This window comes from Castanea sativa, chromosome 2, assembly GCF_040712315.1.
Source record: "Castanea sativa cultivar Marrone di Chiusa Pesio chromosome 2, ASM4071231v1".
NCBI classification, from domain to species: Eukaryota; Viridiplantae; Streptophyta; class Magnoliopsida; order Fagales; family Fagaceae; genus Castanea; species Castanea sativa.
The window spans coordinates 37,096,329-37,113,049 of NC_134014.1; the positions used below are offsets into that span (position 1 = coordinate 37,096,329).

The 16,721-nt window shown below is 33.5% G+C and overlaps 2 protein-coding genes across 2 annotated transcripts; both read left to right on the forward strand.

The window, feature by feature from the left end:
• Positions 1-2,819: 2,819 nt before the first annotated feature.
• On the forward strand, positions 2,820-3,602 carry LOC142623502 (protein SKIP34). Its single transcript, XM_075796944.1, has one exon. The coding sequence runs from the start codon at positions 2,987-2,989 to the stop codon at positions 3,308-3,310; it is 324 nt and encodes a 107-aa protein (XP_075653059.1). The 5' UTR covers positions 2,820-2,986; the 3' UTR covers positions 3,311-3,602.
• Positions 3,603-9,873: 6,271 nt separating this feature from the next.
• LOC142623991 (nucleobase-ascorbate transporter 11) lies at positions 9,874-16,685 on the forward strand. The gene is made up of 10 exons (XM_075797481.1): positions 9,874-10,838; positions 11,628-11,725; positions 11,814-11,984; positions 12,434-12,534; positions 13,043-13,178; positions 13,374-13,424; positions 13,844-14,131; positions 14,527-14,761; positions 15,352-15,632; positions 16,173-16,685. Exons 1-10 carry the CDS (start codon positions 10,196-10,198, stop codon positions 16,392-16,394), a joined length of 2,226 nt encoding a protein of 741 aa, XP_075653596.1. The 5' UTR covers positions 9,874-10,195; the 3' UTR covers positions 16,395-16,685.
• The last annotated feature ends 36 nt before the right edge of the window (positions 16,686-16,721 follow it).

Genomic DNA, 16,721 nt, shown 5'->3' on the forward strand with positions numbered 1-16,721 from the left:
TGCCGGAGGTCTGGTGGTCGAATGACCAAAATAGTGGTTTTGGCTACCGGTGCCGGATTGGTGCCTCCACCCACCGTACCACTAAAATAGTGGCTTTAGTGATTGCTAACAAATCTGTGTCTTCGACCATTATACCGCCATTAATAAAATATTTCAGTGTGTCATTTCAATGTTACACACCAGAGAGAGAGAGAAAGATATATGTGTGTGTGTGTATATATATATGAGAGGTGCTACGTCCACAACATTTTTACAACATTTTTACAACAAATCATAGGTGGTTAGTTGTTATTGGTTCAAATTTGAACCTAACACTAAGATTACTTTTTTACCCCAACAATAACAACCAGTAACATCCTGCCACTTAAGATTTGTTGTAAAAATGTTGTAAAAATGTTGTGGACATATCATTTCTCATATATATATATATTATTTACAATTAGTACGGTGAATGATATAAAATTTTAGTTAAAATTCCATAAAATCACCGGCTTTTGTTTGGGAACAAAAAAAACTCAATTATGATTCTTTTGTAATTAAATCATATTGCATAGATATTTGCAAACTAGGAAGCTTCAAGGAAGTTTCCTTTTCCACCCACTTTTAACCCCCACCACATCATATTTGATCCTCTTTTTTCTTTTTCTTTTTTCCTTTTTTATCTCACAAAATCACATCTCATCCCTACTTCCTCTCCCACGGTCTTTTCTCTTCATTTATTTATTATCTTTTCCTTTGTTGTAGCTCTCAAGCACTTGGGTTTGGATTGATAGGTTTTTTGTTGAAAGTTTGATTTTGGGTTCTAAGTCATTAAGCCTTCTGTTGAAGGTTTGATTTTGGGTTTGAACTTTGAATTGATTTTTGGTTTGAAATTCCTATGTTTTTGGTTGATTTTGTGCTTGGAATATCATGGGTTGTGATGGGTTATGGTGGTGGTGTTTGAGTGGTGGTTGGGCGGTGTTGGGTGGATTTGAAGCAAACTGGTACGGACATAGTTGGGCGGATTTGTAGCAACTTGGGATGGACACAGACAAAGAAGAGAGAGAAAGAGAGAAATTAATAAAATATTGTATACAAAGGTACCCTAACTATCCATATATACACAATTTTGCACTCACTGATGTGAGTATTTTTTAGATTAAAATGTATAAAATGAACCATTTTGCTTATATTTTACACAATTTTACAACCTCTGATGTAGTTGCTCTTACAATAAAAAAGACAAGCTCGAGTTTACAAAAGTAACAAAACTTCAATTTCACTTATTAAATATTGTCAAATCATACCATCCACACCGGTTTGTATTTTTTATAACTCGAACTTAATAAAGTTGAACTTTATTTGAAACTCAATTTTGTGAAATGGAGTTTCAAATTTGGCATCTTTTTTTTTTTTTTTAATTCCAAAAGAATGAGCACTTTAGAACTTTATAATTCAAAATTTATTTTTATTTATTTTTGAAAAATTATATTTTTTTACCCCAAACTATACCTATTTTGCACTTTTTTGAACTATCAAAACGTATAATTGGCCCCCAAAAGTTTTAACTTTGTTTCAATATCCCTTAGTACCTATTTTGGTGTTAAGTATGACAAAATTAAGTATTGAAAACCAATTTACCATTTTCTAAAAACAACGATATATGGATAAATTAAAATTTTAATGCAAAATTAGGTTAGATTTAATAACAAAACAAAAGGCAAGAAGTTAAATGTTACAAAGTTTTCATTTGGATGGTTGATTGTATTTTTTGATAATTTAGGGACAAAATATAAAATGAGATATAGTTTAGAGTAAAAAAGTGTAATTAAAATAGCTAGTTTATTTTAAAGAAAATGTCTAAATATGTTGTTTAAATTTGAAAAAATGTTTAAAATTGGACCCTTGTTTCAAAGCTCAATAGGTTCGTTTGTGTCGTTTAAGAAGTTGAGAAACTGGGATCCTTTTTTTAGCTAAAAAGTAAGAGAATTTCTGAAAAAGTATTTTTTTTTGGTGCCAAACATTATGTTTTTGCACCCAAAAAAAATTGCTAAGAAGCCTTCACATAAACTTATTTTTTAAAAATTCTAAACATTATGTCAAATTAGAGCTTAAAACTCAAGTTTTACTTCTAAACTCGATTTCCAAAATGTGCTATATAACTAAAGTTTGGTTAGTAATTATTTTTTTTTGGGTGTAATAATAGCATATTTGTCAAAAAAATAAAGGAGTAGAATATTAAAAAGGTTATATATATATATATATATATATATATATATATATATATATATTTTAAGTAGAAAAAAGTTTCTCTCTAAACTAGTTTAGAGAGAAACCCTTCAAACTTATCATATATCTTTTTTTTAGGTGTGAATTTTGAAAATCTAACCGTTGAATTTCATGTTTCTTATGTTCTTAACATGCATATCAAATTTCGTTCAAATCGGATTTTATTTACTATTTGATCAATGTACTTATTTTTTATACATAATTTTAAATTACAAAAACTTGAAATTTTAACATTTGTTTGATGACATAGCAATTGATTTTTAATTTTCTTGAAATTTTGCAAGCATGAATAATATAATAAGAACATGCAATCTAACGGTTAGATTTTCAAATTTCACAATTAATATAAAAATATTTAATAAATTTGAAGAGTTTTTCTCTAAATCAATTTGGAGAAATTTTTTGTCCGTGTACCACTACTAGTCCACCAGGTAGAGAGAACTTTTATTTTATTTTTTTTGAGAAACAGGTAGAGAGTGGTTGCAGCGAAATAAAAACTCCATATTTCAACGGTCCAGATTAATCCTTATCACCATTTATTCCTGTAAAGCTAAAAGCTAATCCCATCTCTGCAAAGTGCATACATTAACAACAATAATTCTGTCCCCTTTTCCTCCCGAGAGAGAGAGAGAGAGAGAGAGACACAAACACAAACACAAAAACAGAATTCTTTGATCAAAACCCACCTGGTATTTTTGCTTTGATTTTGATTTTCACGATGTGTTACGGTCAGCACCAAGCTTTTTCTCGGGACAGCCTAAGCTCCTCCACTCGGCAACAACCACCTGCGACTGAAAACAACAACAACAACAACAACAACAACATCAACGCGGAGGATGTTGTGGACAATCTGAGGGACCGGCTCGCCGACACTGAGGCTCGGCTGGCTCGCGCCAGGGCTCGTGAAGCCGAGCTGAGCCAACGGCTCGAAGAAATGAAGCGCTTCGTCTCTGTAATGGAGATCCTCGAGACTTACCTCAAACGACGATTCCGTGAGCAACAAGACCACGTTGATCGTCTCTTCCAATCTCTACCCGCATAAAACAAAATCAAAAATTACTAACCCAAAACCTCCTCTTCTCGGTGATACTATCTTTTTTCTTTAAAACCCATTTTTCAGATTCGCCTGTCTATACATGTTTCTTTGTTTCTTTGACTATGTTGTTTGTGATGTTATCGTTCTATAAATAGTTACTCACTATCAATGCTGTGCAGAATTTTAGAGAAAAATTTCGGTGTCTGTTGTTTAGTTGCTGATTCTGGTTAATCCAGGAGTTCGAATTTAGCTGAAAAGTATTGGAAAGTGAGCAAATTTGATGTTCTTTCAGGTTCTACTTCTATATGCTTAATGTTAGATCAGATTCATCATTTTCTAAAAGTTTATGTTTTTGGTACCATCGGTAATTTATCATGCTATCAGATAGCCGCATGTGCTGTAGAGTGTTAGATAAAATGATTAAATTCCCCATTTTCTAAAAGCTTGAACTTTGGGGCAATCAGTAATGTATCACTTGATATACTATATGGACTGCCCTGGATGGTAGATACTATTGTGTGTATTAATTATGTTGCTTATGTGAAGTTATTAGTATTCCAAAATTTTCTGTAAATTGGTGTTTCACCTACCAATATGTTGAGGTGGGAAGGGTATGGTTAGGTAAGGAGTAAAGGAACTGGTTTAGAATATTAGTTGAGAGAACAAAACTAAATTGGGGACCATATCAGCATAGCCACCATTCAGTTACGTTGGTTGAAGAAATTTGGTTGTGTTCATTGGATTTTAGGTGCAGTGTTAAAGTAAATGAATGCATTAATCTTTGTCAATTGGGGTTTTATTGTAGTTAATTACAATGTGTGTGGAACAAAAGTCAAAGATATGGGAAGATGCAAACTTGTACCACTGGTTTTTATGATTTAAGTTGGAAATCTTCACCAATTGAGGCAATAAAGTTGACAGCTAATTCCCAACTTACCAGCATTATACCTTTAACAGTGACTGTAGTTTCACCATTATCAGGCATAGAGCCACTAAGCATCTCTGTGTGGAACAAGACCAGCACCAGTAGAAGGGAATTGTGCCAGGGAAATTCCCTAATCTAGAAGATGGATATTAGTGCTTTAAATATTTGTACTTTATTTGCAGAGGCTCCAACATTTTTGAGCTTGTGAGATACTTTCTCATTAGAGTATTGTAAAATATAGGAATTGGCTGGATATAAGGATGTTGGAAGGCCTTTCCATAGTATGCTATTGGAAAGAAATTTGGGTTATGCTATATAAACTGGTGTTGCACTGGAAAACTTGTTAATTAAGCTCAAGGAAACAAGGGTCATGCCATGTAATGTATGTAGTTGGGAGACCTCATCATTTTGGGGTTTGATTGAAAGTAACATACTGGATTATATTGGACCACGGGACTAAGTTTGAAGTAAATATTCCTTGATATTTTACTTTGTAGCCTTTTCACAGAATAGACGCTCGATGATGCTGGTGCAATTGAAAATTTCTAATTTATTAGGCTTTCTATTGGTGGCCATTGTTGAATCTGAACATAAATTCAATGGTTCGATTTGATTTTTTAGGTTAGTAACACCAGACATGCACAAGTATGAGTTTTTTAAAATTTGTTCTTTGCTCTCACCTTGAATGTTATATTGCGATTTCAATTTTTATCTAAAATTTGTTGAGCTTTTGTTTTGGAAGATTGGATGATAGTTAATGATTGGATTATATTTGATCCTGGGAGTCATTTGAAACAATACTATATAGAAAGTTAAGCTTCCATTGTGTTTTACTGTGTCAATCTTTATACATTTGTTGGATCCCTGATTTCAAAGAACAAGCTTCTTGTGAAAGAGTAGGTGATCAATGATTCTGGCGTTGCTAGAATTCTCCAATTTATGTGTAAGAAGGATGGGAGGATGCCGATCACTTGTGGGTATGCTAGAGAGTTGTGGTCTCTAGTGCTATATTTGTTTGGGGTGTAGTGGGTTATGCCCAACAGAGTTATTGATTTGCTAGGCATAGAAAGGGTGACATTTGGAATGTTTAAACTCTGAATGGTATGTGGACTATTTGGAGAGAGTGTAGACAATAGAGCTTTCAAAGGTCTTGAATGGACTATTTGGAGAGAGTGTAGACAATAGAGCTTTCAAAGGTCTTGAATGGACTATGATGGATCTTAAGATGATCCTTTTGCGAACATAGTTTAATTGGATGGCTGTTTTACTGGATAGCTGTTTTACGTTCTTACTCAACTTTGTTATAATGTATTGATTTTTGTAACTTTTCCTGTTTTTTGATGCCATCTAGCTACACATCTTGTGAAATGGGTAGTGTTCATCTATTTCAATATAATTTCCTTACTAAAAAAGAATCTCAATTTATTGAAAATTCTGCTAGCAGTTCTCACTGATTCTGAAATTAGTCTTAAGAGTTAAGCCTTAATTTTTATGTGTTAGAAATGGAAACAGGGTTATAGCAACTTAGCATACTCAGGTAATACTCATGGATCAGTGATTAGTTTAAGATTAAGGGGATATTACTCCTAATTGTGGAGAAAGAATTATTCACATTTAAGGAAAGCAATGATGCAAACATTCTTCTTCTTTATTCATTGTTAAACTGGACTTTGCTTGGAGCAGTGAAAGTCGTTAGTTCTTAAATTTGGAAAATCAACGACATGCAAATGTTCCTGAAAAGGGTACTCCAATGAAGTTTAGTTGCTGTAGGTCAATATGATGCATTTTCGTTTTTTTAAAGAAAGATTCTATTTATTTTTTCTTGAAGTTTTGGGAAAATAAAGAATTTATTAGGAAGTTCGATTCGAGAGGTTAGATGTCATACTTGAAAAATTGTGGTGGGTATTTGAATCCATCAACTGCTCCTCTGTTTTCTCTGTTTGTTCATCTGAAACTTTTAAGTGGACTAGAAGTCAAGGCACATGACACTGTTTAGTGCTAGGCAACTATTTAACAAATCCTCTAAATGCTTTTATTATTCAATGTTAATTACTGAAATCAACCATTTATACATACGTTTATTAAATTTGTTCTATTTTTATTTTTATTTTTAGTTCTTATAATATTTCGTATTATATTGAACTACAATTTCCATTGCCCACCTGAGTCACCTGACCTGAGAAATAGGGGGGCATAGGACTTCTACTATAAGAAGAAGAAGCTATCAAACTAGAAACCCAGCAATAATAACCACAAAGCACACCAATGTAATGACCAACAGGCAACAACACATGGGCCTCCAGAATCTTTGTCTTTTGCCATTACATAGGGAGACAGAGGTTGTGAATTTGTGACCAGCTTATAAGTTGAGTGGCTGATGGGCTTTCAAGGGTGTCTTCTGTTCAAGCTTTGGAGCTGAGAAAGAAACAGTTTGGAAGTGGGAAGAAGAAGAATGATCATCTACTCGTCTGACTACCACCAACAACACTATGGCTACATTTAACCATAGTTATGAAAAAAGTTGTTTAAGCAAGAATAACAAAAAATATAGAATATTTTGTGATAGTAAGGTAAAAAAAAAAAAAAGAAGTAAGGACTTGTCTGTTACGTTCATCATAAACTTCAATTTTTAGTGGAGTGTCACTTCTTAAAACCTCAAGGTTGATTCATAATTGAAATGACTTTAAGAGATATTTGAAATTTTGTCTAAAGGATCATCAAGTATGTTGTTTACTAAAATGATAAGTTTCTTGAAATAAGCTTATTGATTTAATTATGATCCAAATTTTAGGAGATTAAAATAATTATCAAAACTATATGGATTATAAGGCCATACTATAAAGGTAAATTGTAATATATAAATATATATCCCCCCAGCCAACGCTCAAGTGATTTTGATTAATGTGGATGTTCAGGACTATTATAAGAGCACTAAAAAAATATTTTTCTATATTTTAAAATTTAATAATTATAAAAATAAAGAATAAAATTTTGAATCATGAATATCTTTGTTAAAAATAATACAAAATGTCAATTAAATTACAATGCACTATATTTAAAGGGCTTGAGACGTAGTTATGCTATGCTCGTATAACCTTGATCTCTTTTTGGGTATTTACTTTTCTTTTTTATTCCAAGGGAGAAAAAAATCAAAAGCGAAATGATGGAAGAAAACTAGAAAAGAAAATTTGTATTTTTGTAAGATTATTGCGATGCTTCAAATTTAAGACAACCAACTAGCGTAATGAGGTAGTAATGATTAAGGCAAAGAACCAATTTGTCAAAGAGACATTCATGCCCTGGAAGTCCGATTCTAGATTGCAAGTCTCAGATGTAGAGGAAACTCAAAGAATTGCCTTAGCTGAGTCAGGGCCTTATGATACATATATAAAACAATCAGATTGTTATATAACAAAGATATCAGTCTGAATTTTTTTTTTCAAAAAACCTATCCAAAGTAAAGACACAGTATCTATCTAATGCATCAGTACATTAGATCTGTTAAAATATGGACAAATGATAAATAATTGCTACATATTTCACATTTCAACCAGTTTGGTGCACTGGACCAAACCCTTGCTCTCAAAGTAAAAAGGTGAGCCGACGTCATTTATTATTGGCCAAAAATAAAAGAGTTGGCGGCAAGGAAAAAAATAAGTTCATTTATTTTATATGAACTCCTCACCAAATCAACTCTAGCAGTTCAAACTTTCCTAAAGATCCAAGGTTGAGTCAATTCCCTTTGGATTTATGCGTTAAAAAGGGGGAAAACTTTAATTCTTGAAGAGACCCTAGCAATGGAGGTGTAATGCGATTTTTCAACCACTTTATTGTCTTTGTAAATTATATGGATAGCATTCATCAAAAAAAAAAAAAAAAAAAAAAAAATATATATATATATATATATATATATATATATATATATATATATATATATATATATATATATATATGGATGTATAGCAATGACCAACCTCATAGACTTGTCCCTCAATCCTCATCATCAACATCTTAATATTATATTGCTGTACAAGTCGGCAAAGACAACCAACCATCTCATCTCTTTCTCATTAGTCCAAGACTGAATAATTTGCACTGCATGAATCCTTAAGCCAATTGTATTAAATTGCGTTTCAATCTTGTAATTTTTTTGATTGCTAAAAAGGTCCAAAGTGAATATGACAGGATGAACTTGGCTTTGAAATTTCTTTTTCTAATCAATTCTCTTGGGACCCATTAAATGTGCCAATAATGTGCCTCCCCTTGAGTTGTACTAGTTTGCAGTCGGTATTCACTCTCATATTGTGTACTGAATCCACTCTATGGGTTTCATAGTAATTCTTACAAGAAGTAACTTAAAATGTAAGAAAACCTTTCCATATGGTTTTAGGCCATTCAGCTTGTTTAAGGGGAGGGGTTAGAATATAAAAGTAGAGAGAGCATATATAAAAATGAAGAGAAGTGAGTAAAAAGGTTGATAATAGGATGGTGGAGAGTAACTTTATGGATCGGATCGAGGATCATTCTTCTTTACATGAAAAGTAGGAACTTTAAAAAATAGAAGAATCATCATTTCATTTAAATTGAAAAACAAAACATTTCAAATTGACTACATTTAAAATAGTTTACATTTTTTGTTACAATTTTATGATATGAATCACGATTTTTAATAGCTTTCAAAGGATGGGAACGGAATGAAATGATTTTTACTTCTTGTATCAATTATTTTGTAGTTTCCTGTATTTTATTCGTTAAAAGTGACATTAATTGATAAAAATTCAAATAAAAAACAAGTTTTATTATGCTTTTGAGAAAAATGTGAGACAAAATGCAAAAAGTACAAAAATGTACATTTTATCCCAATTAAAAAGTAAATGTTTTTAAGAGTCCATTTAGTACTTCTTGTAATTACCAGTAACTTATTTGTTAAATGTGAGAAAAAAAGAGTTAGCTCATTTTTTTTTTAATTTTTTTTATAAAAAGGATAATTTTGTTAATTTCTTAGGAAAATGAACTTTTTGAGAGGGAAATTCATATAACTTAAATTTCTTTGTTCTATTTGATATGTATTCTTTCTTCCAAACTAATTTGGAAGAATATTTATTCAACCCATTTTGTAGATATTTATAAATAAAAAAGTACCACATTTATAATATCTTCACAATAAATCATAAATGGTAAGTCGCTACTAATTCTAATTTGAACTCATCACTTAAATTATTTTTTACTCACTTATAGCAACTAATAACAATCTACTCTTAAAATTTGTTGGGAAAATATTACAGTAACATTTCTAGTTCTTAAATTCATCCCCTTGTTTATTTAAACAAATCACATTACTTATTAAATAGGTGATGGAACTAATCATATACTTGAAAAAATTTCTTCCTAACCTGTTAAAAAGTAATTTTTTTTTTTTTTAAGAAAAACCAAAATTTAAAAAGAAAAAAAAAAGTGGGAGGCTAAGCAGAAAAAAAAGAAAGAGGAAAAAGATGGTGGCATCTTTCAGCTGTTATTTTTATCCTGTCAACGGGCAAAAAGGGGGACATTGCAGTAATTTCGACATATCTCCAAACTGAAAGCAACTTGCGAGCGGCAAGGACAAAGACAAAAGAATCAAAAAGGTACACGATCTTATTTCTTCAACTCAAAAATCAAAAGCCTCACTCTCTCACTCTTTCTTTCACTCCCATTACCATTACCAAAATAATAATATCTCTTTCTAACTCTTTTCTTGTTTCGGTTATCAAATACTAATAATAATGGCACTAATAAAACTAATCTAGTCTCACTTACACATTTCCTATCCAATCCTCACTCTTTGCTTTGCTTCTACTCTCTCTCTCTCTCTCTCTCCCACACACAAGATTTTCTTTATTATACGCTTTAGCTTTAGCTTTGCTGTGAGTTGAAAGTAACGGACTGGGTTTAATTCTTGGAAAGCTGGTAATACCCATTTGAGAAAAATGAAAAAGAACGCTAAAATGGAAGCTGGGTCGAGTTCACAATTCCCAGACAAGCCGGAGAGAGTGAAGGGTGCTTCCATTTCCTCCAGGCTTGGGTCCATGTTTCCAAAGATCGAGCCTTTTGTGCCAAGAATCGATCACAACCCGAATGAGCTGAGATCTTGGGCCAAAAGAACTGGCTTTGTCTCTGATTACTCTGGAGAGACCAGGGCTAGTGCTAGTGCCAGTGACAAGAATGATAGTGCTGGGTTTGATTTGGAGAGAGGTTTTGATCATAGAAACGGTGGGTCGTCTCCCAAAATCGAGATCGACCCGGTTCTGGGCAGGACTAGGCCGAACCAGGGGATTGACATTGAACCGCTTGTGAAGAACGAGAATCAGAGGAGGAGGAAGCGGGATAAGCCTGTGCTGGGGGATAGAGAAGATGAGAGGAAAGTTGGTTTGAATGGAGTTAATGGGAATGGGAATGGAAATGAAGTCCCAGTAGTTACTCCTTCAGCTGCTGAGGCAAAGAAAGAGGAAGAAGTAGCCGAAAGAGAGGCGAAAATCGAACTGTATCCAGAACTTGAAGAAGAAGCTCATGGAGGAGGGTGGCGCTTGCCGTCGGAAATGAAATGTGGGCTCAGAGAGAATCCTGGTTTTGGTTAGTAATTTAGTATTGTTTTCACTTTTTTTGTTTTGTTTTGTTTTGAATTATGTTGGTGCTGTGCTTGGTTGAGGAATACATAGACGTCTTCGCTTGGAGTTATGACCAGGAGTTGCAGTTGTTTACTCGGTAATAAGGTTGATGTTTAATACTAGATACAATAATGCAGTGAGGCAGCTAAAGTGTCCATTCTTATCTTATATAAGGTTAAATATATAACAGCAGAAGCTGAGAGTAAGAATCCAAATTAGAGTCTAATTGCACTCCAGTTTTGTGGCAAGTGTCATTTTAATTTTCCTATTATTTGATGGAAATAGTTTCTTTATTTTAAATACACTCCAATTGCATTCCAAGTGAAAATAATAAATGTGGCGGACCCTGATTTGGTACACGACCCCAAAATTTGGTACTAAGTCTTCTTGTTGTATTTGGCTTGGAGATGAAATCTTATTTTTAAATTGTTAGAGCCAAGGCTGAAAATTGTTAGATCAAGCTAAATTTGTAATTGTATGGGAATTGTAGCTAAAGAATTTATCATGTAGTTTAGAGAAAGACCTAATTAAGAAGTTAAAAAACAATTTCTGGCAATTCCTATGTAGCCTGTGGATCTCTCTCTCTCGCATGTTGCACCCCCCCCCCCCCCCAACACAAAAGAAAAAGAAAAAAACTGTTATTTTCCTTTTAACATCTTAGGAAGATTTGAATTGCCATTCTTCAAATCCTGTTGGAGTGACTTACTAGAGTTGAGTACCTTTTCCTGACTCTTATCTGGTTGCTTAACTGCAGTACCATTAATGTATTATGGCCTCCAGCACTATCTATCTTTGGCTGGTTCACTAATATTCATCCCCTTGATAATTGTACCAGCAATGGGCGGAACAGATGTAAGAATCTCTACTATTATCCCTCTAACATCTAGTGGAATTAAATAAGTTGAAATTACTAATTTTTTTTCTTCTTGAACTATAACAGAAGGATACTGCTAATGTGATTTCAACAGTGCTGCTGGTTTCTGGTATTACGACAATACTGCACTCCTACTTTGGCACGAGACTTCCTTTAGTTCAAGGGAGCTCATTTGTATTTCTGGCACCAGCATTAGTAATCATAAATGCGAAGGAGTATCGAAATCTTACAGAACATGTAAGTTCATAAAAATTAATAAACTTTTCATTCTAATCAGCTGTAAGCTTATATAGCATTGCTAGATATGGTATCTCTGGCACCAGCCTTCGTGATCATAAATACTAAGGAGTATTAAATTCTTACTGAACATGTAAGTTCATAACAATAATCAACATTTCATTCTATCAGATGCAAGCTTGTATAGCTTTTCCAGGAATACATTGAACATTCTATATTCATGATAAATCTTTTGCAGTTATAGGAGATTTACATGATAGTGATAAACATATTGGTTGGATGAATGGCTAGCATCACTGTGATGATTTTTCTGTTAAATCATTTTTGCATATCCATTGATGATTTTTCTTGCATGTCAAACGAATCAGAGATTTTTTAGTCCTTGAAGGGATGTCACTTTATTTTGATATGAACTCATCCTTTAGTTTCAATACATTATTTAACTGCAGAAATTCAGGCACATAATGAGGGAATTGCAAGGGGCAATAATTGTTGGTTCAATATTTCAGAGCATTTTGGGATTTAGTGGTTTGATGTCCCTGTTTTTAAGGTAAATCAAAAGGCTGATTGTGATATCTTTTTTGTGCTCGTCTCAATATTTAATGCTTATGTAAAATGAAGTTCACACACAACAAAATTCTTGTGCAAACTTTGATCGACTTTTTTGAATGTTTTAGTTTTGCCACTTCTAAGTTCTGTTTTCATGCTTCTTAGGTTGAGTTTCTTTTCTTCTTATCTGATTATGACAATGTAATAAAGCACTTGTTAGAATTTAAATTCTTGCATGTTTAACTTCCTTTTCACATGGAAAGATATCTTGGTTCTTCATAGTTAATATGATGCCATGTGGTTGTAGTAAATAGAAATTTCGATGAAAAAAATATCAATCACTCCTCATTAGCTTGCTACTACATTCTCTTCGTAGGGTGCATTAATAATTTTTCAAATTTCCATTTGAGAATTAAAATTTTACTTCAACACTCAAGGTCTGCCAGATCGAGTATCCATGCAATTTGGACCTTGCCTTGTGTGCTCATGTATATAACAATAACTTGCAGGTTGATTAACCCAGTTGTGGTTGCACCAACTGTTGCTGCTGTAGGTTTAGCATTTTTTAGCTATGGGTTTCCACAGGCTGGTAGTTGTGTGGAAATCAGTATTCCACATATAGTATTGCTTCTTATATTTGCCCTGGTAAGTGATTTTCAACTGATTTAGATCATTCTGTTCTAAGTATGTCTATATATTTTATAGTTCTATCCTTATTACTTGCCAAAATTGTGCCAAATATCGACCATATAGAAGAAGTTAAGGGTTCTTCTTAATTCATTTAAATGCTTTTGTAAAGTGTTCAAATCATTTACTGTTTCACTTTTGTTGTTTTTTTAGTACCTTCGAGGAATATCCATCTTTGGGCATCGTGTGTTTCGAATTTATGCGGTAGGCTTCTTACCTTTCACTATTATATCTCATGTTGGGAGAATATATTAGTGATATAAATATATACCTAGTTTTTATATATAGAATATATTTCTGGTTTAAATATATAGCAAGTTTGTGTATGTGCTTTAAATATCAATCATTGCATACTCTCTATCTTTTATAAGATAGGTTGGTCCATGTCATAACAATAAATTTAGATACTGTAATAAAAACGTAATTAACCCAGCTTCCAAGAAGCCTTGTTGTAAACCTTATATATTTCCTTAGTTGATGAGGGTCCATAGCCAACCCCAATTTAAGGGGGCATTAGAGCTTAGTTGGATTGAGCTTTAGTTGATGAGGTACTTTAAATGTTTTTTGTTTGTTGAACGTGGGTAGTATTAATTAATCTTACTGAAATATCTCAATCATTGCAGGTTCCCCTGAGTGTTATGATTATATGGACATATGCCTTCTTTTTGACAGCTGGCGGAGCCTACAATTACAAAGGCTGCAGCCCTGACATTCCCAGTTCAAATATCTTAATAGATGCATGCAAAAAGCATGCTTATACTATGAAGCATTGCAGAACTGATGTTTCAAATGCATGGAGAACTGCTGAGTGGGTCAGAGTTCCCTACCCTTTACAATGGGGTATCCCTATCTTCCATTTAAGGACTTCCATGATAATGATCATAGCGTCGCTGGTTGCATCAGTGGATTCGGTAGGTTGCTTATATTCAGTGAACACAAAATAAGTAAATATTTGTTGTTGTTGTTCTTGTTTTTCCCCCCTGCAGTCCTCACAATTCATGCCCACGAGGCACAAAGTGCCACATTTTACAGAGGGCTTTCTCACTGTAGGAGAACAGTGCGATGTTTTGAATTGCTAAGCCATCTCTTTTATGGACATTATGGAAGTGCCAAATGTGGCATGACTTCCTGCTGTCATGAAACTCTTGTGACTTCATTTGTTGAAGAAAGTAGAATATTAGAGCTTGCAAAAGCACTATTATTTAAGTAATTTTTTTAAAAAAAAATTTCTTCATGCAAGAGCACTAAATAAACATGGAGATGGAATTATTATTTTGATACTGATGCGGTGCAACGACCAAACCAGGTTGGAACCTATCACTCCACATCTTTGCAGATTAATTCAAAGCCTCCAACTCCAGGAATTGTGAGCAGGGGAATTGCGTTGGAGGGCTTATGCAGTATATTGGCTGGACTTTGGGGTTCAGGAACTGGATCAACAACCTTGACAGAAAATGTGTATACCATTGACATGACAAAGGTGGCTAATAGAAGGGCAGTGGAAGTTGGTGCGGGTTTCTTGATCCTCTTCTCCTTTGTAGGTAAGCATCCTAAATCTAAGAAAACCCAATATTGAGACTGAAATCCTTCTACATGTGCATGTTCATGAGGCCTACAGATGGTCATGATATGTCCAGATTAAGTCCTAGCCAATCTGTCAGGTTTGATACCTGAAAATTAGGAGTTTTCTTTATTCTTAGTTGGATTCTATTTTTTAATTCTCTTTGTTGACTAATTTAACTTGGTTATTATCATCCATGAGTGGTTTCTTTTAGTTAAATTACACTCACCTCTCTCAAAGTTAAGGGCAATATCAAAAACCTCCTATTTTCATTAAGACAACCCATTGAGCTTTTGATTTTGTATTAATATATCCCCTACAACCATTTGTGTCATTATAAATTGAGTCAAAATACAGTTTTGAAATTGAAATCTCATCCAAAATTGCTTCAAATAGTGTGTACTAACCAAGCTGATTATATGATAAAGAAAAACAAAATAAAGTAATAACCTCAGGGGCTAGTGTAATTCAAGAAAAAAGGAGGGTGTTTTGGCATTTCTCCAAACCTCAAGGTCTTTTGTAGCTTTAATTAGGATTAATTGCATTCATTTCTTTACTTCTATTTGATAGGAAAAGTGGGTGCACTTCTTGCTTCTATACCACTGGCAATGGCTGCTTCCATACTGTGCTTCATGTGGGCCCTTATTGTGGCATTGGGTCTGTCAACTTTGCAGTACGGTCAAACACCAAGTTTTAGAAACATTGCAATAGTTGGTATTTCATTGTTCCTTGGGTTATCTATCCCTGCCTATTTCCAACAGTATCAACCTGAATCCAGCTTGATACTGCCAAGTTATTTCATTCCTTATGCAGCAGCATCAAATGGACCTGCCCACACTGGGAGTCAAACAGTAAGTTGCTCTTACATTTTGGTTAACATGGTTTTAAGCGCACAACTTCATTTAAAGCGTAGTCATTTGAATCAGCTTCCCTTCCCATTCAAAAGGAAAAAAGGGAGGAACTTCAATCAAAAGTGATTATTTAAACTTTGAAATCATAAAGTTATGTAAATAACTGAGCTTATGACTTTCGAGGGTTTAACATCATGTTATATAACATGATATGAGCAATTTCATGCTGACTTGATTATTGGAATACTCAGACATTAGGAAATACGAAAAGCAATTCTAATAATCTGCATTTTTGGTCAAAATAAATTTGATGTTAAAGATGGTGAACTAATATTTTCTGATAAAATCCTTCTAATAGGTATGTAAAAGATATATTTGACATAACTCTAATCACTGTAACCTTATATTGAAGGAAGAAAATAGGAGCTTTTCTTGACTATTATTCACTTATTGAATTTTTGAATGTCATTTCTTGTTTCCCTTGTTCCTTATGATAAAGAAGAGCCTAATCTGTCATTATCTTCATTGGGTATGTTTCAGCTTGACTTTGCAATAAATGCACTTATGTCTTTGAACATGGTGGTCACGTTCTTGGTGGCATTTGTACTAGACAACACTGTCCCAGGCAGCCGGCAAGAGAGGGGGGTGTATATATGGTCACGTCCTGAAGAAGTTGCGAGTGACCCATCTTTCCTCTCAGACTATGCCCTTCCAAGAAGAGTTGCCAAATGGTTTCGTTGGGCAAAATGTTTGGGGGTGTGATTAGCAGACAATAGGATTAGCAGCCACGATTAGGAGATTTCTCTTCTTAAATCACTTCCTAGATTTTTTTCTTTGGGGTGGGAAAACAGTGGAGATATAGTATAGCTGAAATAAAGAAATCGGATAGTTCAGCATACATAGCAATAGTTTTTTTCTACACGGAATTTGAAATTTCTCATTTTATCAAATCAGCAAAAATGTGAAATTGCTTGTTATAATTGAGACAAACAAGGATACAAACAAGGATGGTTCCAAATTATATCAATAGTAAAATATTCTTTCTAAGAGCTATTTTGTATCTTTTTTAAGTTTTGTTTCCCTCTTGTT

Excerpts from the sequence above, each read along its gene's own strand:
- LOC142623502 (XM_075796944.1), top strand. The coding sequence starts at position 2,987 with ATGTGTTACGGTCAGCACCAAGCTTTTTCTCGGGACAGCCTAAGCTCC.
- LOC142623991 (XM_075797481.1), top strand. The coding sequence starts at position 10,196 with ATGAAAAAGAACGCTAAAATGGAAGCTGGGTCGAGTTCACAATTCCCA. Across the intron at positions 13,179-13,373 it reads TGCTTCTTATATTTGCCCTG|TACCTTCGAGGAATATCCAT; the intron begins GTAAGTGATTTT and ends TTGTTTTTTTAG. Across the intron at positions 14,132-14,526 it reads TGGTTGCATCAGTGGATTCG|GTTGGAACCTATCACTCCAC; the intron begins GTAGGTTGCTTA and ends CGACCAAACCAG.